The 27,192-nt window shown below is 38.3% G+C and overlaps 2 protein-coding genes across 3 annotated transcripts in view; one reads left to right on the top strand and one right to left on the bottom strand.

The window, feature by feature from the left end:
* snta1 (syntrophin, alpha 1) overlaps positions 1-27,192 on the top strand; it is a 32,256-nt gene that overhangs the window by 1,924 nt on the left and 3,140 nt on the right. For both annotated transcript variants that reach the window (XM_077603456.1, XM_077603454.1), the window contains 4 exons: positions 4,532-4,717; positions 24,719-24,914; positions 25,930-26,119; positions 26,977-27,107. In XM_077603456.1, the coding sequence (XP_077459582.1) occupies positions 4,532-4,717; positions 24,719-24,914; positions 25,930-26,119; positions 26,977-27,107 (703 nt within the window). The remainder of the gene's footprint in view (positions 1-4,531; positions 4,718-24,718; positions 24,915-25,929; positions 26,120-26,976; positions 27,108-27,192) is intronic.
* LOC144075975 (uncharacterized) lies at positions 8,667-10,912 on the bottom strand. Its single transcript, XM_077603457.1, has 3 exons — positions 10,494-10,912; positions 9,467-10,096; positions 8,667-9,316 (listed from the first exon to the last, which is right to left on the bottom strand). Exons 2-3 carry the CDS (start codon positions 10,091-10,093, stop codon positions 8,873-8,875), a joined length of 1,071 nt encoding a protein of 356 aa, XP_077459583.1. The 5' UTR covers positions 10,094-10,096; positions 10,494-10,912; the 3' UTR covers positions 8,667-8,872.

Below are 27,192 nucleotides of genomic sequence, written 5' to 3'. Positions count from 1 at the left end.
TAAAACTTTGATGAGAACGACCTTATATTGTTAATTTAGGGGACATAGATTTAAATTGGAAGATTTTTAACTGTGCCTTGAGATTTTTTTTCAATGCAAAAAGTGTGCCGCAGCACAAAAAAGGTTGGGAAAAACTGCTGTATGGGATGGAAGAAGCCAACCCAGCAATTTCCCCCGCCTTCTGAAGCAGTATCTTGGGTAATGACGGAGGTATCTGAAATATGACAACCCAGTCTTAAGTTTCCCACCCTCTGATTCAAGTTGTTGACGTTATGCATCCAATTACTGGTCGATTTCCCACTTCCTCAGATGCTATCAGACCCATAAGTGAGGTTCCTGTGTGTAAGATGGAGGACAGAAAAGGAATTTAAAGGAAATTATCGTGAGACGTCACACTTGGGGAATTTTGGAAATATTTCAAATTGGACATTTTCCAATGGGAACAACGCTGGATACAATTTTTTTTCTCTACCGTTAAAGTTCTCAATTGGCTTCAGTTTTGCAACCCTACTTGAAATCATGGGATTTACACTACATTGCACGGGTATTTATAACAATTACCATACAGCAAGGGTGTCAAACTCGGGTTGGTTTGCAGGCCGGAATAACATCAACTCGATTTCATGTGGGCCAGACTATTTAAATATAATATTTAGATTTGTTTTTTTAAATTGGATTATAAGAACTGGATCAAAAGCCCTAAATATTCAGTTTTTTATAGATATAAAACTGTTTATTTGAACTTTTTTTTTCTTAGTAAGGGAAAACATCTAATAATCATTTGTTTTTCATTTCAAATTGAAACATTTAAAAAAAAAATCAATATTAAAGTGGAAAACCGAAAATATTTTTATATATTTATTTTTAGATTTTACAAAATGCTTTTTGACCTAAAAACACCAAAAGAAAAAAAATGGATAAAAAAAATGCAATTATTGATTTAAAAGGGGGAAAATCAGGAAATGTAATATACAGCTATACTCTTCATTTTAATTTGATCCTAAAACATAAAGTCACTCATGATTTACTTTCCCGGGCCACACAAAATGATGCGACGGGCCAGATTTGGCCCCCGGGCCACCACTTTGACACATGTGCCATACAGAAATCCAATAGAAAGTATTCTGTTTATTAAGATAGCCTCGTTCATTTGGGACGCACAGTAGATAAATGCTATGGCATCTTAAAAGCCTGTCTTAGGTCCAGACGACTTTGAAAAATCTAACTGCAGCATGATTTCTATCCACTTTATTTACAAAACTGGCCAATCAACTGTCCACCCGACTGAGATCCCAGCTGCGGTCGTGTAAACAAGAATTTCAAAAGGCTTCTAAACGGCCGCCACGCTGTTGTGAGTACACATTGCGGTTATGTAAGACTGATATGCTAGATAGTAGGCATAGGTTACTTACTGTCTTGTACCATTGTTAAGTAACCAGTAACATTTAAAATGTCACTGCTTTACCAACTTTGAAGTACTCTTGCTTATCATTATGCCATGAACAGTGTTTTTCAGAGTACAAAGTACATAAATTTAGAAGACACACTTTCAATGAGCACATTTGTTATCATACATGCAGATTTTAAGTGTGGCTGGTAGATACTTTTATCTTATCGGTATTAACTGATCTACTAGCAAAAAGAGCAGGATTGACGAGGAAAAAGTTATTGTTAAAGTGTTGGGTTTCCTTTAAAGCAAGGGTGTAAGACTCGAGTTCGCGGGCCGCATTAACGTCAACTCGGTATAATATTTAGATTTTTATTTATTTATAAATGGATTAAAATAACTGAATTAAAAGCCCTGAATATTCATTTTTTATAGATCTAAAACAATGTTTATTTTAGCGTTTTTTTATATATATTTTTAGATTTTACAAAATGATTTTTGAACTAAAAACACAGAAAAAATGGATTAAAAAATGACAATTATTGATTTAAAAGGGAGAAAATCAGGAAATTTTATATACATCTATACTCTTCATTTTGATTTGATCCTAAAACAGAAAGTCGGCACTCATGATTGACTTTCCCGGGCCACACAAAATGATGCGGCGGGCCAGATTTGGCCCCCGGGCCGCCACTTTGACACACGTGGTCTACATTAACCGCGATATTCAAGGGATTACTGTAACCACTATTGGTTAAGTATCTCTGGTGGACTATACTGTTTAGTTAGTACCTTGCCAAATATTGCAATGTTTTTTAAATGACCAACATTTGCATACCTGTCACCATTTCCGTCACTCCGCCCCCATCATCACACCTGTCGTCCGGGTGACATGTTGTCAGATTGAAGGTGCAGATGTGCGTGAGACATAAAAAGACATGGTGGGATGATATGAAGATTAAGTGGAAGACTAATGGTTATGGAAAAAAAGTGCACTCAATATAGCATACCTTTATATATTCAAAAGTACAGTATAAGCTAAAGTAGCAGTAAGATTAATGGCAGTTTTCTTTCTTTATTAACACAAAAGATTACAGTATACCAAGGGTGTCAAACTCGGGTTGGTTTGCAGGCTGCATTAACGTCAACGCCATTTCATGTGGGCCGGACCATTTTAGATCTAATTTCTAGATTTTTTATTTTATTTTTAAAATTGGATTAAAAGCCCTATATCACAGGTGTCAAAGTGGCGGCCCGGGGGCCAAATCTGGCCCACCGCATCATTTTGTGCGGCCCGAGAAAGTAAATCATGAGTGCTGACTTTCTGTTTTAGGATCAAATTAAAATGATGAGTATAGATGTATATTAAAACGTCCTTCCAGTTTAAAGAAAAATACCTCAATCTTGTTTAATACTTTGAAAAGAATCATGATTGGCTATTACGAAGGGGTAAAAAAAAATGGTGGTCTTTTTGACAAGTATCTCACCCAGTCTTTTCTAGCACAAATGTGACGAGCGAACAGATTAGAAAAAATAAGAAAAAATGCATAAAAAAATGCAATTATTGATTAAAAAAGGGGAAAATCAGGAAATATTATATACATCTATAATCTTCATTTGAATTTGATCCTAAAACAGAAAGTCGGCACTCATGATTTACTTTCTGCGGCCGAAAAAAATGAGGCGGCGGGCCAGATTTGGCCCCCGGGCCGCCACTTTGACACCTGTGCAGTATACTTTCAAAGCAGTCTATATTTCCCCCTTGTAACCACAATTGTGTTAGTATTGTATTTTTTGGGGGGGCTACATTGCTTTTACGTTCCCCTTAAAAGCACTAAGTATTGACCGGCTGTGCTCCTTGGGGCATGGCCTCATTTCCAATACTTAGTCATGCAGCAAACGACTTGTCTAATGTCACCGAGGTCAGAAAATGGGGAAAGCGTTCGGTCTGAAACTCGATTGGGAATGTGCTCAACATGCATAGGAGACGAGGCTTCGAATTCCCGCCTGGATCAAACTTTAAAATTAATGGAATGTCTCCGTGCCCCTTTTTTAATAGATAATGACTAGCTAGCGGAGTTCAACGACTGGCTGACATTAGTGACCATATTTTGTCAGTTTTTGAACCTACTAACCTTAAGTATAGGAAATATGGAGACATCTTTTGCTGATTATACAATCTTTGGTCCAGAAGGCCCTCATTTACTCCAAAATTCAATCACCTCTTCTAATACATAATGCAAATAAATCTTGCAAGTTAGAGAAGAATGCCTATATTCGGTCTTGAGTTATGTTAAAAACAGGCATGCAAGCAAACCGCTTTGACCTCACAAATGTAATAGTGATTACTTTCTTATGTTTTAGCTTATTTATGGACAAAATCTTAATTTGACCCTTTGACCTTCTTATCCAAAATTGAATCAACTCTTCCTTTTCACATTATGACATATCCATCAGGTTTTATACCGATCCCTTTAATAAATCTTGAGGAATATTGAACACAAATATAAATTCAATTTGTCCCGCTAAACTTATTATAACCTAGAGGAGATAATCATGCAACAATTCTTCATTTGCGACATATTTCCATAAAAACATGTCATAAAATTGTCTTTAAAATGGTTGGAAAATGCGGAAAATAATTCCATGATAAAGTTTGCACTATTTTTAGTGCAAAGGGCCATTAAAAATGGATTCTTTATATTATGTGCCATTTAAAAATTAAATATTGCAGAAAAAACAAAAGCACTTGACACCTTACGTCTAACAAATGACACATACCATATTTTCTCGCATATTTCTTCGGCAAACTGTCCCTTCGGCGAACTGTCCGTTCGGCGAAACGTCCATTCGGCGAACTGTTCGTCGGCGAAACGTCCGAGTACCACTGTATGAATCAAAACGGTCAATATCCTAAGAAAGATAGTAATTAATCCACTAATGGTTATTTTCTTACTGCAAAACAGAAAATAACCACAAAAAGCAAATGTTAATTTGCCGCTATCTACTGCTGAAAAAGAGTATGTGTGCATATAAACCATACCCTTGATTCAGTCAAAATGTGGCTTATATGCGAGAAAATACGGTAGTTAAATGTATTGGTTGTCATCAGGCTGGGAAAATAATGCAATTAATTTTATGCAGGTGGGAAGGAGAACAAGATGCCCATTCTCATCTCCAAGATTTTTAAGGGTTTGGCCGCCGACCAGACGGAGGCGCTTTACGTGGGCGACGCCATCTTGTCTGTCAACGGCTGCGACTTAAGGGAAGCCACGCATGACGAGGCCGTGCAAGCCCTGAAAAAGACTGGCAAGGAAGTCATTCTTGAAGGTAATACAATCCAATCTTCTGTACCACAACAATTCCAAGGTTCTTCAGACCTTGTCTTTACGTAATCTTCAACTTTCCGTAGTACTTTTTCCATAATGTCGCTCCGTCAAGTCGTACTTTGATCAAACTTCACACATTGAAATAATGAGCTTCGATGAAACCAGACCAGAGACTTCAAATTTGTGCGACCTTCTCGGAATACCAACGCCGATGGTGTTGTGCGATAGTGTTGTGGCGACCAATCGCATGCTATGCCGCGGAATGTTTACTGGAAGAATCAGCGGGAATTGTTTTTCATTACTGGTGCGACCAGAGCTCACGTTGTGAAGTATGAAATGGAATGGGATAGTGACACACTTTGTAGAATTCTAAGTACTGCCATGAAACAAAAAAAGGAAGATTCAAATATTCATCAATGCTACGACTTGTTCAAAACATAAAATCCTTTCTAGTAGTCGACTATTTTTTTTTTATCTTTTCAACTTTAGTTCACAAGTAAGTGCATTCAATTTGAACACTGCACCCAGTTAAAAGAAAAGAAATAACTCGGGCATCCCTCTACTTGTGTGGAGTTTGCATGTTCTCCCCAGGCCTGCGTGGGTTTCCTCTGGGTACTCCGGTTTCCTCCCACTTTCCAAAAAACATGCATGCTAGGCTGATTGGACACTCTAAATTGCCTCTAGGTATGAGTGTGAGCATGAATGGGTTGTTTGTCTCCTTTTGGGGTAGGCTCCAGCACCCTCCGCAACCCTAATGAGGATAACTACTACTACTACGATGACTACTACTACTACGATGACTACGATGACTACTACTACTACGATGACTACGATGACTACTACTACGATGACTACTACTACTACTATGATGACTACTACTACTATGATGACTACTACCTACGATAACTACTACTACTACTATGATGACTGCTACTACTACTACTACTACTACTATGATGACTACTACTACAATAACTACTACTACTACTATGATGACTGCTACTACTACTACTATGATGACTACTACTACAATAACTACTACGAAGTATGCATGTGGACTACTACTACTATGATGACTGCTACTACTACTACTATGATGACTGCTACTACTACTACTACTATGATGACTACTACTACTACTATGATGACTACTACTACTACTATGATGACTACTACTACTACTACGATGACTACTACTACTACTGCTATGATGACTACTACTACTACTATGATGACTACTACTACTACGATGACTACTACTACTACTACTATGACGACTATTACTACTACTACGATGACTACTATAGAAAGTCTGAGGACTACTTGTTAAGTGTTTGTTATTTTTAAACGGTGACTAGATGGGGCCAATTCATGGAAGTTTGCACGCCTATTCAATACCCTGCTAGCGAGTATTGTTGACTTAAGACAGAGGAGCAGATCCGTGGACAGAGGAACTCAGCAGCTCTGCCTTTCTTGTATTACACAATCAGGCAGAAAAGTGTTGATAGAAGACAGCTCAAGCAGTGGCGCTCTGTGATCCGTTAAGCCAGGAATCATTTCGGGCGCGCCCCACCCTCCCCCAGTTGGCGGAAACAGAACAGGCTAGGATGCTCAAAGGGAACAAGTATGCATGTGGCTCACTGCTTTGGGATTTTCAATAAGTCATACTCCTTTCCAGTCAATCCAAAGTGTGGCTTTAACTTTTTTTTTAAATTTGGTCAAAATCATAGCACTTTAAATGTGAATCTTGTTATTCGTCCTTTCCTTTCACCCCTCTCCATGAAATGGAAAGTATGTGTGTCATCGGTGTGATTACTTGGAGTAAAAATATCAAAACTTGTGGCTATTCCACAGTGTTATCATTCCCATGCGGGTGCCCTCTTCACCTTTCTGTCGCCTTCTTCCTGTCTGACTTGATATCAATATGTGATGGAATAACCAATGTGCATGAATGTGTTTGTGTGTGTGTGACAGAGGAACAATAAACACCTGAATGGGTCAGATAAATATACCACACCAGATGAAACTATAAATCCCCAGCTGCCTTCATTTCCTCCCCGTTATATTAACAATATGCGCAATGAGTTAGTGTGACGAACATAATGTTGCACATTTGTAACAACAACGTATCTGGCCTGATATTTAGTTGTTAGACTGCTATTTTCAAAAACTTGAAACTGGAACCCCCATTTTTTTTAAAATCCTAATGTGAAACCCTAAACCCTGACTAAAACCCTACTTTAAAAAGTGCCATTTTGTTCTGACATCCTAAATTCAATTCCGAACCAGGACTTCAAACTCAACATTAAAATTCTATTTCTGACCTGAAACCCGACTTTGAAACCAAGACCTGATCTTGAAACTCTTAAAAGCCTACCTTGAGATACCAACCGTGGTACTCGGACGTTTCATCGAAAGACGTTTGGTCCCCGGACGTTTGGTCGACCGGACGTTTGGTAGAACGGATGTTTGGTAGAACGGACGTTTGGTCGACCAGACGTTTGGTCGAACGGACGTTTGGTAGTACGGACGTTTGGTAGAACGGATGTTTGGTAGAACGGATGTTTGGTAGAACGGACGTTTGCTAGAACGGACGTTTGCTAGAACGGACGTTTGCTAGAACGGACGTTTGCTAGAACGGACGTTTGCTAGAACGGATGTTTGGGCGCCGGGTTGTTACTGTTGAAACCAGCTCTCAAAATTATAATCATGAGAGAGAGAGAGTGAGTTTAATATCTAAATATCTAATGTCAAAATATCAACAGTAAACTCTGTCATAATTTGACAGCGAGCAAACCCGGCGACCAAACGTCCGTTCTACCAAACGTCTGTTCTACCAAACGTCTGTTCTACCAAATGTCTGTTCTACCAAAAGTCCGTTTTACCAAACGTCCGGTCGACCAAACGTCTGGGGACCAAACGTCTTTCGACGAAACGTCCGGTCACGACCAAGGGTGGCTTGAAACCCTACCTTCACCTTACCAGTTCCTAAAACCCAACCTCTAATTATGAAACTAATCTGAAACCAAAACCCTCACCCTTAAACCTCCCAAACCAACCCAAATGTGAACCCCTGACAACTCCCAAACCTGGTTTTGCCTCTCAACTTTACACTGCTCCAACCCTACTATCTGAAACAATCATTTTCAAAGTTTTGTCCTCGAATCAAAACCATACAAAGGAACATCTGTGCATGAAAATTACCTGACTGTTGGTTTCACTTTCCTTTCCTACCAGATTGGTTTCCGTTGACTTGCGTGCGGTTTGTGTTTTTCAAACACACCATGCAACCGTTTTGCTTGACTGTGGATTTTAGCTCAGCTCTAAGTTTCTCGGGTCGAGTTTTCAGAGCCGCCAGGACATTTCTGGACACCGCTGGTTCTCTCTCCCATGTCGTTTTTGTCACTGATCCGTGGCTCACTGGACACACGCAAACAAACACATGGGTCATTTTCACATAATTCAGCAAATAACGGTAAAGACACTTTCAGAAAATGAATAATTTACAAAATGCAATTCAAGCATTCTGATTATCTCTAATTAGCAACACTAGCACTGCCTGGAAATATCTTAGCTGGAACTTTAATGAAAACATAATTAATTAAAATTTAAAAAATATGGATTGGTCTTTCCCGTTATTCCAAAAACGGTAAAGACCAAGCATAACGGAAAAGACAGTATGGTGAAACTTCAGTCTATGTCAGGGAAAAACTAAGACCTTTATGTGTTTTGTTGTGGGTATCAGTAGTGTGGAAAAGGCCATTAAGAACTAGTGGCAATTATATAAAGTACTCTTAGTTGCAATTTCAGTAAAATGATGGTAACAGTGTACCCCAGCCCTTATATTGGGATATCTGCCGGGGAAACTTTGAAGTCAAATTCAATAAAAAAAATTTGTTTTTTTTTTTCTTTTTTCTTAAAGCCCTGCAAAAATAAAATATACACATTGATTAATATCTGTAAACTTTATTGTAATACAACTCGAACACATATATACGGTCTTACGGAAGAAATTGTAAATACAGATTTACTGTCAACAACATGAAATTGTCTTAAAGCCTAAACATCTTAAGCTAATACTGACAAATGATAAAGAAGTTGCCAATATAATCAAAGTTAGCAATGATCAAATGATAGGATACTTGAGTGCACAATCTTAACAGTTGTAGTTCCCTAGGTCTACATCAAAAACATGCTGCTTTCCAGTGCGTGAGGTTCCTCCTGTTGTTGTAGGAGGTGGCAATCTCATAACAATATTGTCTATGTGTATGTCATCCAAGTCATCCATTTCAGGATACACAAACAAAGGTTTTTTCATAACACTGGACTTGCGACGCATAAATTGCACCAGAGCTTCATCATCTTCATCAAAGTTTTGAATGATCTTTCCCACAAAATGTTGAACGGACTTTTTCCCGCAATACTTCACAAGAACAAAATCACCTAACTTCAGATTTGTGGTACTGACTTCATCTTCGATAGGAAAGATTTCAGTAGATTCTTCCAGGCTGTCATAATCAGAGAGTGCTGCCTTATTAGCGAAGGGCCTGATCTGGACAGGTGACAAATGTTCTCTGTCACAAGATACTGATGCTCCATGCTGAAAGAAAGCACAAATCATTATACCATGCCTGGTCAGCTGCAAATCATCTTTCGCCTTGTTGATCAATCTGTACTTTTGTAGAATGGGACCAACAACTGCAGCGTGTATAGCCTTTCTTTCATTTTGTCGCTTTTTGCTGGCTAGTACCTTTGCTTTGAGATCATCTTTGATAGCATAGCAGAATGTTAGCTCCTTCCTTATCCTGTTGTTATTCCCGCTGGAAAGGAGGGAATATGCCTTCGATGCTGGAGAATCGCTGATCACGTTAACACTCAACTGCTGAGCATTCTGCATTCTGCTGATCTTTCTTTTCAATTTCCGTATTTCAGTTTGATATTGCTTGATCTGAGCATTATTCTTGGTAATTGTTCTGTATGCTTTGCGGTCCCGGGCTTGCGTCTTTCTCCTGCCAGCTTTCTTTTGTGTTGATGGTTGCGATGGTCCTGGTTGTGGTTCACCAAATTCATCAGCATCTGGGCTAGGTGGGGGAGTGCTTGGCAGATCCTCTTCCAGTTGTTGGAATTTCTTGCTCCTTTGCTTTCGTTGGTTGAGCTTCCATTTTCTTCTCAGTTGCCTTTGCTCCCTCTCTGAAAGCTTGTGAATATTTGGAATCTTTCCTTGTGCCTTTCTTTTCTGATATCGTTCCCTTTCTTTCTCTAAATATTTGTGATAGGCTCCAGGGTCATTTTTAATCTTCTCCCTGCATTTGCGCATCGCTGCAGCATTAGATTTTTTCGCAGGTGGCTTACCGCCTTTTTTCTTAAATGGATTCATGTTCTGGAAATTTTACAAATCAAAGCAGGAATTAGTATACACATAAACATAGCATAACATGTTAGCGTCATCTCTACATATCTGTTGTATATTTAAAAATATGTATTTCATCTCTACATATCTATTGTATACACCTTTTCTACTTAGTCTTTCCCGTTATATGATACGTCTTTCCCGTTATAACGGTAAAGACAAAATTTATTAACGGTAAAGACACAACATTCCACCTCAGCCTTTGACATTGGTAGATGGTATTTCTTGGCACTCAGTAAATGATAGTGTTCTGCATGCATACACCATGCCCAGTTCATTAAAAAGCAAAGTAATTATGTTCACCAAGTTTTTAGGACATCGGTAAAGACATGGAATTGTTACGACATTTCACAGGTATGGTCCTTACCTTGGTTTTAGTTTCATTCTCATGGCTTCTGCTTAGCTGGCGTTGACAATATGGCTGACAACATCCTGGTACTTCTCCCACACCAGCCACCTGGTGTATTTACTGTGAATTTTTTGGTGTATTTCTCATGTGATAACGGTAAAGACACACTAACTGATATGAAAGGTACATCAGTAAAACTGTTTGCAGTTGCAATTCTTTTGCATTTTTCTCAAAGACAACTTGAGTGAAAATACTATTGAAACAAATCTAAACAACACATTCTAAATAGAGACAAACAAATAAATCATAACCCGACTTTTCATTCCTATAAACTGTGACACTAGATTCTGGACATCTAACGGAGTGGACAAATTCAACATAAACTGGCTCTCAATGTATTTGTGTCTCAAATAGATTTCTCTTAAAATTGGTGCCAAATGTAGTATAATATGTGGCAAACAAAGCAGTAGTAATTAATTTTTATAACTTTGTAACACATAAAGGGAAAGTCCAGGGCCATATCTTTACCGTTATTTGCTGAATTATGTGAAAATGACCCACATGGACTAAGAAGGCTTAGTTATGGAAGCTCCGCAGTGGCAGTCTTTCCATTGTTGTAGTAACATTTACTGGCAGGCAGGGAATGTGTTTTAGATGTTATGTCAACTGTATCGGCCTGTCCAGTTTGTGCAATGGCAATTAGGCTGCTGGTCGCTGTGTAATCTTGAACTGTGGCCCAGAAGACATCATCTATTGTCATAAGGATTATGGATTTTTGGGGGGAAAGAGAAGCAAAAGTCATAGTTTGTAGGTTAAAAAAATTATAATAATGAAAAGAAAATGCTTCAAAACGTCATTATTTATGAACATTGCAGAAATATTTGTACTGGTCAAGTGTCTGTACTTAATGAATTCTTGTATATGTTGTAGTTATTAGTTGTGCTATTTTATTCTAGGGCAAGGGTGTCAGACTCGGGTTGGTTCGCGGGCCGCTTTAACGTCAACTCGATTTCATGTGGGCCGGACCATTTTAGATATAATATTTAGATTTTTTTTTATGAATGGATTAAATGAACTGGATTAAAGCCCCTGAATATTCAGGTTTTAGTTATAGATCTAAAACAATGTTTATTTTAGCTTTTTTTTTAAAATATTTTTAGATTTTACAAAATGATTTTTGAACTAAAAACAGAAAAAAATGATAAAAAATTACAATCATTGATTTAAAAGGGCGAAAATCAGAAAATTTAATATACATCTATACTCTTCATTTTAATTTTATCCTAAAACAAAAAGTCGGCACTCATGATTTACTTTCTCGGGCCACACAAAATGATGCGGCGGGCCAGATTTGGGCCCCGGGCCGCCACTTTGACACCTGTGTTCTAGGGTGTTTTCAAATGGCAGTTTTGCAAGCTAGCCAGGATTTGACAACAAGCCTACACTGTTTAATCATTGGATAAAACGGTCTGGGTGGGATAACACGGATAAATACAGAAGTAAAAAAAATCCTGGAGTTGTGATGCTAACCAAACATTTCCCATAAGACCCGTGGCTATGGAAGCCTGTTATGTGCAAAAAACGTGCGTGGTTTTAGTACTGGTGCGTACCAACGATACCAATCTGCACCACCGTTCGCTTGGACGGGAACCAAAACCGTACTTGTACGATACAAGAACACAAATGTGTTTGTTTGGCCTTGAGCCGTCTTCTGCTTGACTTTACTATGCTGACAGTGTCATATCAGAGCGCAGATGGATGTAAATTACAGCACCAACTGTGATCATTAAGCATATAAATACCATTTTACAAGAGTGTGAAAATTCCATGTGTGCGAGCATTGATGTGTTTGGCCAATCGCTGCCTAGAGTGTGATTAGATTTTTGAGGACGTTCATCTGTGCCTGTAATGCTTTGTCAGCACCCTCAACAGGCACTAACCCCAAATCTAATCTCTCGCTGTCTGTTTATTTCGAAACACACACACACACAAACACACTTTTACTCACTTGCAGTCGATCTTTAGGTTGCTTGCAATATAGTCTTGTGCGAACCAATGGGAATGCACTATCAGTCAAAAGTTTGGGTGTAGTTTCATTCATTTACACTGGAAAATGAGTGTGTAGCATTATGTGTGCTATTCCTGAATATATAATCTGGACTAATGTTATCTTTTCATCAGGATTAGAAGATAGCGCTGTAGCTAGTTGCTCCTGTTGAACAATAGGTGAAATTTACTGATGAAAAACAGCAGAGAGAAACATGACAGTAATCCCTCGAATATTGCGGTTAATTTAGACCAAACATGGCCGTGATAATTGAAAAATTGCAAAGTAGCGTCACCCCATTATAACTTATTTTTGCAGTGCTGAGTCATAGTCGCAAGAGTGGTTTACGAGTTTCAGCATGGATTTTCACATTTTTATGAACTTAAAAAATAAATAAAAATAATTAAAATAGCAGAAAAAAATTGTGATAATTGAGGGAAGACTGTTTTCTCGGTACTTGGACGTTTTGTCGAAAGACGTTTGGTCCCCGGACGTTTGGTCCCCAGACGTTTGGTCGACCGGACGTTTGGTCGACCAAACGTTTGGTCGATCCGGACGTTTGGTCGATCCGGACGTTTGGTCGACCGGACGTTTGGTAGAACGGACGTTTGGTCGCCGGGTTGTTACTGTTGAAACCAGCTCTCAAAATTATAATCATGAGAGAGAGTGAGTTTAATATCTAAATATCTAATATCAATATTTCAACAGTAAACTATCTGTCATAATTTGACAGCGAGCAAACCCTTCGACCAAACGTCCGTTCGACCAAACGTCCGGTCGACCAAACGTCCGGTCGACAAAACGTCCGAGGACCAAACGTCTTTCGACGAAACGTCCGGTCACGGTTTTCTCATTTATAGACACATAACAGTGCTTTACGAAGTTAATTTAAACATTCAATCGAGCCTTACATTTTTATAAACCTCAGCAAAATAGTAGTAAATTTACTCCAAAACCATCTTTTTGAAAACAATCTCATAATGTAAAGTCCAGCATATCATGCTATTCCCTGATATTCTTCTTTTTTCCTACCACGGTTCAAGTAACAACACAGAACATATTTCACAAAAAAACATTTGAAATATTATCCTTATGCAATTTAGTCCATACATGACCTTCTGCATGCTGATCTCCCGTTAATCCACTACGACCAACGTCAGGGCTGACCATTAGTCAGATATTTTCTTTCATTTACAGCTTCTACATGCATACTTATTAAAAACATGAATATCCACATAAGCACAGCAGCTGTGTGGGTGAAAGCGGCAACATGAATAGAACAACGAATGTCCTTCTAGATGCTAAGCTGCTCGGGTGTTGTGATCGTTTGGCATCTAATGAAGCCATTCTACGAATAGCTCAGACGGGTTAAATTTTGAGTTAAAAAGTGCACCTTTTAAAGGCAAGTTAAATCCCTCAGGTCACATCCAATCATTCTTTCTATCGCTTGGATCTTCATTCTTGCCACTCAAATGGCTCTCATCTCCTCTGCTTTGAATTGCTTTAATTAAAAAAAGGATGGCAGCAAGCTGTTGAGACTTGGTTTAAAATTAAAACACTTTAGTTCAAATCACGGGGTTAGATTTTGATGTGCCGTTAGGAAAATGGCTAATTAGTGTTCAGGTAGAAAGGAAAGTTGGAGCTCAGTATACAAGTTTTTTTAGGACCATTTTAGATATAATATTTAGATTTTGGGGGGGGGGGATAATAAGAACTGGATCAAAAGCCCTAAATATTCTGTTTTTTTATAGATATAAAACTGTTCATTTGAACTTTTTTTCTTAGTAAGGGAAAACATCTAATAATCATTTGTTTTTCATTTCAAATGGAAACATTTTTTTTAATTATATTCAATATTAAAGGGGAAAACCGAAAATATTTTTATATATTTATTTTTAGATTTTACAAAATGCTTTTTGACCTAAAAACACCAAAAAAAAGGATAAAAATTGCAATTATTGATTTAAAAAGGGGAAAATCAGGAAATATAATATACATCTATAATCTTCATTTGAATTTGATCCTAAAACAGAAAGTTAGCACTCATGATTTACTTACTCGGGCCGCACAAAATGATGCGGTGGGCCAGATTTGGCCCCCGGGCCCCCACTTTGACACCTGTGCTCTAGTTGAAGTAAACCGTAATGTTATATAACCCCAATTTTTTTTACACATATAGTACACATATTCAAATACCGGATAGAGATTATTTATCAAAAACATGTTAGCTTAATGCTAAAACATCATTGAAAATCCCATTGACATGCTAACAAAAATTAGCATCAATTCAACGCCCAAAACAAAAACATTCACAAATGCCTCAGGAACATTTCAAAGCATTTTTAAACCTTCCCATTCAAAGAAAAAAATACCTAAATCTTGTTTAACACTTTGAAAATAATCGTGATTGGCTATTACGAAGGGGTAAAAAAAATGGTGGTCTTTTTGACAAGTATCTCACCCAGTCTTTTCTAGCACAAATGTGACGAGCGAACAGATTATTCGTGTGGAAAAATTCCTTCAAACGCTGAACAAATTGTCGATCGGCTGTCACCCGAGCGAATAAATTTGTGCTCTCATCTCATTAAAAAGCCGCCCGTGCTCACAATCAATCTGCACACCAACCAATCCGACTCGGGTTCCAAACCCAAATCTACTCCGGACACAAAGCCCCGTTCCTTTGGAGCCGCTGGCCCGTGAGCAAATTGCGCTTACGCGAAGCAAGGGGATGGATTATCTGGCAAAAATAACTAAGCTCGATGAAATCGCAACTCTTGCCCGGGGGTGCCGTCTTCCTCTGTAGCGTGACGTTTGCTTAGCGGGACCCCTTGTGAACCCTGCCGACTGTTCCGGGGCCCCCGATAAATTAGCAGCTCGGCCTTTTGTCGCGATGGACTCGGCTGAACCATCTCGCCGCGTGACGCATGACTACATACTGGGTTTGTGGGAATTCAACTTGACTCAGCAAACGTAAGGTTAGAGAAGTCTGTAAGCCTGTAAAGTTGCCTTCTTTACAGTAGTAAGTAGTTCATTCAAATAATGGATAGAGATTATTGATCAAAAACATGTTAGCTTAATGCTAAAACATCATTGAAAATCCCATTCACACGCTAATGAAATTTAGCATCAATTTAATTTATAAATTGATTAAAAGAACTGGATTAAAACCCCTGAATATTCAGTTTTTATAGATCTTAAACAATGTTTATTTTAGCTTTTTTGTAAAATATATTTTTAGATTTTACCAAATGATTTTTGAACTAAAAACACAGAAAAAAATGATTAAAAAATTACAATTATTGATTTAAAAGGAGGAAAATCAGGAAATTTAATATACATCTATACTCTTCATTTTAATTTGATCCTAAAACAAAAAGTCGGCACTCATGATTTACTTTCTCGGGCCACACAAAATGATGCGGCGGGCCAGATTTGGCCCCCAGGCCGCCACTTTGAAACCTGTGTTCTAGGGTGTTTTCAAAGTCTGTAAAGTTGCCTTCTTTACAATCCAATCCCGTCCGTCCTCGGACCAGGTCTGTTCAAGTTTGCCTGACTTTTACGTTGCGCAATTAGGATAATGAACTCTACTGACATTCTATGCAAAGTAATCAGGTTGGCGCTTTTGGCAGAATTTGAATGAGTTGACTGACGGTGTTTTTCGTTGCATTGCTGGACCCTTCAGAAGGCTGGCGTTTATCCAGGATCGAAATGAGATGGGCTGCGGATGTAATGAAACGATCTCAATCGTTCAGGAAAGGAGAAACACTTGACGGATGAGTGACAACGCTAAAATGAGGCAAAACAAGTGGAAAAAAACACACAAAAGATGAATCTACGTTTGCCCCCACTTTGTATTCGGGGTGTGTTTTCCCTCATACCTGGTGATACGCTTTGTATCACGACCCCATTTGATCCTGCTTAATCCCCATACTACACTTTAAGGAGATTATTGCCATTTTTGAAAAAAACTCATCAATGTACATTCATGTCCATTTATTTCTGAAACCTCATTCAGCACGAGAGTAAACATGTTTTATAATTGAGCGACATATGGCCTTATTTTATATAATAATAATTGTATCATCTACATCAAGGGTGTCAGACTCGGGTTGGTTCGCGGGCCGCTTTAACGTCAACTTGATTTCACGTGGGCCGGACCTTTTTAGATATAATATTTCGATTTTTTTAAATAAATGGATTAAAAGAACTGGATTAAAAGCCCTGAATATTCAGTTTTTTTTATAGATCTAAAACAATGTTTATTTTAGCTTTTTTATATATTTTTAGATTTTACAAAATGACTTTCGAACTAAAAACACGAAAAAAATGGATTAAAAAATTACAATTATTGATTTAAAAGGGGGAAATCAGGAAATTTAATATACATCTATACTCTTCATTTTAATTTGATTCTAAATCAGAAAGTCGGCACTCATGATTTACTTTCACGGGCCGCAAAAAATGATATAGCGGGCCAGATTTGCCCCCCGGGCCGGCACTTTGACACCTGTGATCTACATGTTAACAGCCTATCAGATGTTGACGTAAGATACACTTTAAGTGATTAACATTGCCTACCTGCAGCTGCCCTCAATGCGGCAAGAACTCATGAACACACTGGAATGTGTTGCGTTCAGGTGCAACTCCAAAAGGTAGTACAGATAAATCTCCTGCTTGAGCCAACATAATATACAAGGGAAGCTATTTAAGGGTCCCCACCTTGTGGACTTCCTGTGTGTGGCTCCAGTTTTTTTTTTACTAGGTCTACAATGTCTTCTGTGTCTGTTTTGCTACTGCAACCAAGAAATTCCCCGAATACGGGGATGAAATAAAGTTCTAATAATAATCTAATATAATCTAAATGGAGGATTGTAATCATAAATCTGGACATGAGGCCAATCTATCTATCATTTTCAGCCTATCCACATTAAGACACGATAATCAATTTGAAATATTCTCTCTGTGTTGTAAGACTTATTGAAGTAAGCGATTGCTTTTTCTCCTCGTCTGACCCGATTACAGAGGCAAGTACTTCTGATTTACAATGTTGTTTTGCCTCAAGACAGTTTTTTTTGGTGCTATGACATTGGGACATTGTTTGCTTGGCATGTTTTACAGAGCCAACAGCGTGCTTGTGAGGTCGCTGGCTGACCAATGACATTCCAGCCGTTCCCACGGTTACCAGTGGAGAATGGCTGTTCTTTTGGCAAATTCTCGAACTATACTCTTGGCTTAATACAGTACATCATGTAATTCTGCTTTGTTAAGACAAAACGACTATGTTGACTACAGAAAGAATACAATTAACAGACATTGTATAAATGTATTTCAGAATTACAGTCGTACCTCTACTTACAAAATTAATTGGTTCCAGAACTTTTTTTCGTAACTTGAACATTTAGTAAGCAGAGCAGTACTTTATATGTAAATTCTCTAATATATTTTTTTAATCGCTTAATAAGGGGAATTGTAATCATTAATAAAGGGAGCATTTTGCTGAGGTGGATAGGTATCTTGAAACATGGATAGTGGCTGTTGTGAGACAGCCAATGAGAGCCCAGTAGAGAATCTAGGCATCCGCGAAAATATTTTCAAAATAAAATAACGGATAAGGAAATGTGTTTACTTTTTGGGGGATTTTGTAACTTGGATCTGTTTCGTATCTCGAGTCACTCATTTGCATATAAAATTTTTCGTAAACTGAAAATTTCGTAACCTCAAAATTTCGTAAACTGAAAATTTCGTAAGATGAAAATTTCATAACCTGAAAATTTCGTAAGCTGAAAATTTTGTAAGATGAAAATTTTGTAACCTGAAAATGTTGTAACCTGAAAATGTTGTAACCTGAAAATGTTGTAACCTGAAAATGTTGTAACCTGAAAATTTCGTAACCTGAAAATTTCGTACCTAGAGGCATTCGTAAGTAGAGGTATGACTAAATACTAAACTAGAGTAATTCTTCCGTTGTGTTAGCTTAGCATCAATGGAAAATGTCTCACTTGTTTAAAAATGACTGATTTAACCAATGTGTATGTTTTCCATTGGTGGGCGACAGTTTTGTTTGATTAAAGCGGACCAAGTGTGACAAAACCGCACAAAAGAAAACAACAATGGCACTTGGATATAAAACAATCTTTTTGATCGATGTTCAAAGAAAAAATCTTTTTGAACTTTCACTATGAAAGATTCCCCCACAGTTTTTTGTTGTTCTCTCAAGAATATAAAATAATTTGGGAGTTTTTCCAAGGTTGCTACATATAAAGTAAAATAACTGTAAATGATAAAAACAGTTTTAGTCATTTGACGGTTAGAAAGAAACAATTCAAGGTTAAATGCATTGTTGTATAGGCAAATGGGAGCTTTCAGTTTAATCTTTGCTTATTAAAGTGCCTTTGAAAAGTAGTTTTTTTATTTTTACTTTGGTGGGGGACAGATGTATGCTGTTGTTGTTATTTTCATTTTGCTGCCTCGACACAAAGGCGTAACCAGACAGTCTGATCACACGTTCTTTCATGCGTTGGTGACATTTATCAAGTGAAAGAAGCAGGCGGTATTTATTCCGTCATGTTGACAATTTTGACGGACAGCTCGGTGTGTTTAGAATTACCATTCAAAGCAAATCATCTGCTCCTACTTTTCCTCTTTCCAACTGCCATTTTTGAAATAGCGCCACAGCCACATGGAAACTGGCCAGGCATCCAAAACGCAGGAAAGCGTGCCGAAAAAAAAAAAAACCAACCCTCGGTTTTGTGTGAATGACGTTTTAAACTGAAATGGCTGAAAATGTCTGGTCAGGATTTGTCAAGGAAAGCTTAGAGGGGGGATTGTGTGGAAAAAGTAACACACACACATGGACACAAATGCTGTACAAAAGTGGTCTCACTGCCTGCCAGATAAGCAGAAGTAATAACAGTGGCATCTCAGCTAATTTTAGCTTCTGTATTGAATGTGCCGCCCCTGGAATTCATGGCAAGGTTTCTGGCTGGGCTCTGCTCGATGTACCATGTCTCTCGTTTTATTCTACTCGCACTTTCAATTTTCTCCCCTTTCACCCTCTTCGCATGTTATTCGTTCCTTTACACCTTGGCAGTCCTCCATCTACAAGCTTTCAACTTCCAACAACAACTCCATACTTTTCGCTATTGTTGAATCCAGCCATGATATCTTCACCATCTCCTTAAAAATAGGACTTAGTAAACCCAAGCATACCTGGCAACCTCGACAAGTTGCTTCCCTTATTAATGATTGCAATTCCCCTTATTAAGCGATTAAAAAATGCAGCACATATTTACTCACGTAAAAGTCTAAAAAAATTCCCCAAAGTGGATGGGGCGCCCAATCAGCCGGTGCGCCTTATGTATGCACTAAATTCAAGATTCTGTAGATGTCGCTGTATGACACTGACTGCTTGACTGTCTGGGTACATTGCTTGCTGACGCGCTATGTTTATAGAGTGAGAAGTTTGCGCACATACCATTTTAGATATAATATTTAGTTGTTTTTAATAAATGGATTAAAAGAACTGGATTAAAAGCCCTGAATATTCAGTTTTTTATAGATCTAAAATAATGATAATTTTAGTTTTTTTATATATATTTTTAGATTTTACAAAATTGTTTTTGAACTAAAGACGCAGAAAAAAATGATTAAAAAAATACAATTATTGATTTAAAAGGGGGGAAATCAGGCAATTTAATATACATCTATACTCTTCATTTGAATTTGATCCTAAAACATAAAGTCGTCACTCATGATTCACTTTCCTGGGCCACACAAAATCATGCGGCGGGCCAGATTTGGCCCCCGGGCCGCCACTTTGACACATGTGCAAAAGACGTACTTAAAACAAATTGTGTACAAAAGTAGTTATACAATTTGAAATGATCAAAAAATGTATAAAACGTGAAAAACGTATAAGTTGACAATGTAAGCCAAGGGTCTCCAAAATATAGGGGCCACAGTGCGGGCAGGATTTCATTACAACCAAACAAAATGATATATTTTTACAGATCTGGCAAGATGACAAAATGCATGACTCGGCATGTTCAATGACTCGCCATCAAATCTGTCCTTTTCCCAGCAATTTCTAAAACAATGTTTGCCAAAGACGGCAAACTGTCTTTGTTTGGCACCAAGTCAAATAGACAAAAGGTCATTTCTGAGACATTAAGTACACAAGTTGACAGGTACTTGAGAAATCTAGCGGATCCCTGTTAGTCCCCTGGCATTCATTTCCAGGCCTTCCGGTGGATTTGAGACAGGAATTAAAGGGGAAATGCAGAAATGAAAAACTGAAATTATTTTCTAGACTGTGGCACTTTGACAAAAACCGGGTTTATTTTCCCATGTAGAAATCTCATGTTTTCCTCTTTTAATATAAAAAATAGATTTGTTTATTGAGTTCCTGCCCATGTATGGATTTCCGTTATATCGTGATATCAACCTCGGCCAATTGCTCCCCTTATTAATGATTGGAATTCCCCTTATTAAGCGGTTAAAAAAGAAAAACAAATGCAATGTGGCACATATTTACTCACATAGGGCGCACTTAAAAGTCTAACATTTTCCCCAAAGTAGACGGGGCGCCCAATCAGCCAGTGCGCCTTTTGTATGCACTGAATTCAAGATTCTGTAGATGTCGCTGTATGACGCTGACCGCTATATTTATATAGTGAAAAGGCGGACAGGTAGATGAGGAATGCACATGCTTAAAGCATGACAACATTAGCAATCGACTATGACGTTTTCGCCTGCTACCAGTGACCGAGACGATCCGGATTAGAGCCAAAATGGCGACGACAAGATCGCTTTTACAACATACTACCGTATTTTGCTGTTTAATACACCCCCCAGGTAATATACCCGGGTATATTAAACGGCAGGGGTATATTAAATGGCGCACAAACGGGAAGGTACGATCCACTACGCACTCTTTATGCCGTGACGGGTGCATCAACGTTTTGCAGACTAAAACTACTTACTGCTCAGGTTAAAACTACTTACTGCTGAATAAAGTCTGACTTAGAATTTTAATGAAATTAAGTATCTATAATTATGCCCCCATGAACACCATACAAATCTTGCCAAAAAAAGCGGAGTTGCCGTTTAATATACCCGGGTATATTAAACTGCAGGGGTATATTAAATGGCGCACAAACGGGAGGCTCAAAAAAGCAAAAATCATTTAATATACCTGGGTATATTAAACAGCAAAATACGGTTCTTTAAAAAAAACCTTTTCCCCCTACAAAAGTTTTTATACCCCATACACAATTTAAAATGTTCAAAAAACGTATAAAATCCACAAGTTGACAGCTATGTGATATAGTCCTCATCATGATCCTATTGTGAGCTCCTCAAAGGTTCCCACGGTTACTCAACGGCATCCAAGTATGAAAATGTCCTCTTAGACCAGATAGGCGCAGCAATGTAACTCTAAACTTACTTTTCCATGCCAAAAACAACACATAAAGCTAGTTGGACCTTGCACATGATAGCTAATTTCCTCCAAAAAAGTCCTATCGAATGAAGACACAGAAATAACGACATTTCTAAGCTCTTTTTAGCAAACAAAAACTCATTAACCACCTGAACAAGTTCTCGACATTTTCCCTACTACAGCTTAATGTTGTTGTTTTTTTTTTTTTTGGTCGAGTGAACGTCAGGAATGCGATCTATTTCGGGAACGGTGGAAGCCCCCCGTCTCTCGCTCCCGTTGCCCCCCATCCCAGGGTTCTTTCGCTTTGAGCTACATGATTCTTTATCCTCAGCAAGATGAGAGCACTTCACACTTGTTCAGTGAAACCCAAGCTCTACCTTCAGCCGTCTGATTTAGTCCCTGGGCTATTTTTGTTTCCTGCCAAACTTGTGTCTCAGACCTCGGCCTGCTGACTCTGTAGGTTTCCTACATGCGTACACAACGCGTGTGTGTCGTGGTGAAAAAGTAAAAAAAGGTTACCTTCGGGTTAGAATAACAGTCTTACAAAGGGTCTTGTGTAGCTGAAGAAAAAAAAACGGCTGCCAACGATACTCGGCCCAGAGAGATTTCATTTGATAATATGACCTTTTTTAAGGCTCGGAATAACGCGCTAAAGTATTCTTCAGGAAAAAATGTTATTGTTGGTGGTGAGAAGTGTTATGTAAACATAGTAGAAAGTGTTAAAAGTAGGTTGAGATGTTAAAAAGGACATTGTGCTTATTGTTCTGTGGGTAAATTGAATGAAAAGGCCAAAAGTGAGGTTTCATTTCCAGTTTTTTGGAGTCATTTTTATGATTTGACATCTTCAATTACAGTGGTAACTCGACATATGAGCAATTTGAGATACGAGTAAAATTTCGGGCAAATATTTGTCTTGAGATATGAGACAAATTTTGATATACGGACGCAAGAGAACATCATGGCCACTGACTTTCCGCTCGGAAACTCCCTCTTTGTAATGTCTCTGCGAGCACTGGGCGGAGCGTTGCATTTTTTCAGTGTTTTTTTTCCCGTTAGTCAGTGCGAATGGCGGAGCGATCGCTAATACGAGAGGAGTATATACTACTTCTCATTGGCAAGTGGTCGTGCGTTATCCTATTGTGAGGACATTTGTGTGCATCATTTTGGGAATATTTTGAAGGGAAGACAAAAGCAAACAACCCTCGATAGGTTGCATGTGAAAGTCAGGGTGGAGGCGGGGCAAATAGACCCAACCCGGGAGAAGAAAGGTATCAAAATTTAAAACAAAATTAGAATTAAGTTTAGTGTAAGGTTAGATTAAATTTATTTTTGAGTGTGTCTGCATCGTAATCCAAGTTCATTTAAATTGGTTTATGTTAAGTTACGAGCGCGTTGCCGTGCAAAAAGTCTGATTTTAGTAATATTAAACACATTTTAGTAATATTAAACCACTAGTTATTTGTTACTTTTTTAATAGATGGCGAATTAGAACAAATAAAAATGTTTTTCCAATCCAATATCCTGTTTTTGGTGTTTTTTTCAGAGGGTTGGAATGAATTAATTTGTTTTGAGTTCATTTCTTTGGGAAACATTCATTTGAGTTACGAATAAATCGACATACGAGCTCAGTCCCGGAACGAATTAAGCTCGTATCTCGAGGTACCACTGTAATGTACTTTTTCCTGGCACCAAAAATATGGGTTTATATGAAATTTTATATTCATGTTTAAATGATCGCTTCAATTGAGGCTTACGTGGGATGAATAGAAGGCACTTAAAGATATCATGGAAACATCCGAGCAAATGACATGTTGAGTTTATACACATGCGGTCAATAGTGTAGTTATGGCCACTTCAGCCTCCATTTGCTCTATAATTACGAAGCCATTTGTCTTTTCCGTCAATAATGGGGCTTAGCTGACACAACATGAATTTCCAAATCTTGCTTTAAACGGAAGGCAGAAGCTAAAAAAAATATAGCTCATGAAAGACTATCGCAGGGGTAGGAAACCTATGGCTCGGGAGCCACATGTGGCTCTTCTGATGGGCTCTTCGCTAACCTGTGAGGTAAAACATGTATTTAAACCATATAGCTCGATTAGGAGCGTCATGTTAGCACTATGACGCTAGCACTAAAGCAGGGGTGGTTCGCGGGCCGCGTTAACGTCAACTCAATTTCACGTGGGCCGGACCATTTTAGATATAATATTTAGATTTTTTTTTTATAAATGGATTAAAAGAACTGGATTAAAAGCCCTGAATATTCAGTTTTTTTATAGATCTAAAACAATGTTTATTTTAGCTTTTTTTAAATATATTTTTAGATTTTACAATGTTTTTTGAACTAATAATACAGAAAAAATGGATTGAAAAATTACAATTATTGATTTAAAATGGGGAAAATCAGGAAATGTAATATACATCTATACTCTTCATTTTAATTTGATCCTATAACAGAAAGTCGGCACTCATGATTTACTTTCCCGGGCCACACAAAATGATGCGGCGGGCCAGATTTGGCCCCCGGGCCGCCACTTTGACACATGTGCACTAACTTAAATTCTGAATATGGCTTTCAAGGAATAAAATTTGACAATCGGAATTGTTTATGTCAAAAAAGTTCCCGACTCCTAGATGGTCATAACAGATAGGATTGTAATTTGCGGACAATAAAGCGCGCCTAAATATAAGAGACACCCAGCAAATTTGATAAGAAAACTGGATTTTTTCATTTATTTTTGCCTTTTTTTGTTTCAGTGAAGTACATCAAGGAGATGTCTGCCTTCTTCAAGAACTCGGGGTCTCCCGGAGGAGCTCTCCCCTGGGACTCGCCTCCCCCAACGCCGCAGAAGGGTGCGGACCTCTCGTCCGCAGTGTCAAAAGAGCCCCGCAGCATACCCATCAAAATATGCCAGGTGTCTCGCAAGCAATGCCCCCCTGACATCGAAAACAGGTATTTGCTTCACTAAAATTCATCTGGTCGGAAATCGGGTGACGTCATTTTTAGAAGATCCTGATCTGGGTAAAAATAATCAGATTGGGACTCTGTTTGGTAGATCTACAAAATCACATGACTCGACTCGAATGCAAAAAAATATGCGATCGGGACATCCCCGCGCTTCACAGAAACGGTTCACTTATCATATTTTCCGGACTAGAAGTTACACTTTTTTTTCATTGTTTGCGACTATTACTCAAGTGCCACTTTTGTATATTATTATTTTTCTCTCTGACCACCAAAAACCATTTTTTAGGCTATAGTTATAAAAAAACGGTAAATGTTACATTAACAGTCACCTATTTGTACTTCAAAGCAAAATGAGACTTATACTCCAGTGCCACTCATATATGCCATATTTTCTAGCATATTTGTCGCTAAAAAATGACTGAATCGAGGGTACGGCTTATATGCGCACAAATTAGACTTGACATGCACGAAACTGCAAAGTGACAAAGACGAAACGTCTATGAATGAACCGTATCTTGCATAAAACGTGAAAAAACTCACTTACTACTTCTGCCTAGCCATTGCTATCAAACTAGACCACTACGCACACACTTCCTGGTTGTACTGCTCACATGACCTCCTCTTTGAATTATCTACGCGCAGACAACACCATTTAGGAATGTGCAATCCAGCAATGGATTTAATCAGAATTTCATAAATACCACGTGCAATGATTTTTCTCAAGATTTTCCCTTCAAAGTAACACATTTGTACTCCCTATTAAAACCATGAATATGGAGGTGAACATTGTGAATCAGGGGGCGGCTTATACGAGAGAAATTGTAAAATTCAACCATTTTAAGGCCATTTTAAGGCTGCGGCTTATACGCAGAGGCGGCTAATATGCAAGAAAATACGGTACTTTTTTCCTGGTGCGGCTTATAGTGCGAAAAATACTGTAGTTGGTTCAATTATTGGCCAGGGAGAAGATTCAAGACTTGGTCTTGTCTTCTACTTCCAGGTACTTTGAGGTGGTTTCCCACAACAGGAAGAACTCGGTTTTCCTGCGGGCCAAAGACCCAGCGATGGCCCAGTCTTGGTACAATGCCATCCAGGCGTGTACGGCTAACCTTTTACCACAAGTCAAGGCCGAGATGATGAAATTACAGCCTGGATTGGAAGTCAAACACTTGGGCTGGATTACAGAACAGGTAAGAACGTGATCAGTTTTTTTGGGGCCCCTTTAAGAGCAGAATTAGAAAAAGTAGAACCGAATGTCATTTCCTACAGTCATTTTAAAATATATTTTAATTGTTGGGAGATAAACAACTAGTGTATATTGATTTGTACGATTTAAATGCGTGCTTTTGGACAGAAGAAAAAAATAAGTGAAATAAAACAAAAAAACAAGAATGTAATTTAATAATAGGATAAAGCAATAAAACATGAAATCGAGTTGACGTTAATTCGGCCCGCGAACCAACCCGGGTCTGACACCCTTGCACTATACCACATGTGTCAAAGTGGCGGTCCGGGGGCCAAATCTGGCCCGCCGCATCATTTTGTGTAGCCCGGGAAAGTAAATCATGAGTGCCGACTATCTGTTTTAGGATCAAATTAAAATGAAGAGTATAGACGTATATTAAATTTCCAGATTTTCCCCCTTTTAAATCAATAATTGTAATTTTTTAATACTTTTTTTTCTGTGTTTTTAGTTCAAAAATAATTTGGTCAAATCTAAAAAATATATTAAAAAAAGCTAAAATAAACATTGTTTTAGATCTATAAAAAAACTGAATATTCAGGGCTTTTAATCCATTTATATAAAATAATCTAAATATTATATCTAAAATGGTCCGACCCACATGAAATCAAATTGACGTTAACGCGGCCCGCGAACCAACCCAAGTCTGACACCCCTCCATTAAAGTGTCCGTCCTGGCCTGAAAATCAAAGTAACGGACGTCTCTACGACATGTAAATAGGACAAATCGGCGGTCCATTATCCCTGCTGTCATCCATGTTTGTGCCTTTTTTACGAGGCTGTCAACAAATATGATATGCGCAGGCGGTGCAAGGACCGGAGAGACCAATCCTCGCCGTGCTGACCGACCGCGAGCTCCTTCTCTACCCCGCCTTGCCCGAAAGCAAAGACGCCATCAGCGGCCCCTCCAAGAGTCACCCCCTCATCACCACCAGGTCAGTACGCCTCCATAAATAATGCACGCTGTAAAAAATATCACCCCGTAATATTAAAAACCACAGTCACGCCAAAGACATTCTC

This window comes from Stigmatopora argus, chromosome 6 (genome assembly GCF_051989625.1).
Source record: "Stigmatopora argus isolate UIUO_Sarg chromosome 6, RoL_Sarg_1.0, whole genome shotgun sequence".
In the NCBI taxonomy this organism is placed as follows: domain Eukaryota; kingdom Metazoa; phylum Chordata; class Actinopteri; order Syngnathiformes; family Syngnathidae; genus Stigmatopora; species Stigmatopora argus.
The sequence above is the reverse complement of the archived record's forward strand: the minus strand, read 5'-3'. Positions and strand labels throughout refer to the sequence as shown.

What these genes read in the sequence shown, in the direction of transcription:
- LOC144075975 (XM_077603457.1), bottom strand. Translation starts at nt 10,093, where the DNA reads ATGAATCCATTTAAGAAAAAAGGCGGTAAGCCACCTGCGAAAAAATCT. An exon ending in AAGATGATCTCAAAGCAAAG is followed by an intron (nt 9,317 to 9,466) that starts GTACTAGCCAGC and finishes GCTTTCTTTCAG; the next exon opens with CATGGAGCATCAGTATCTTG.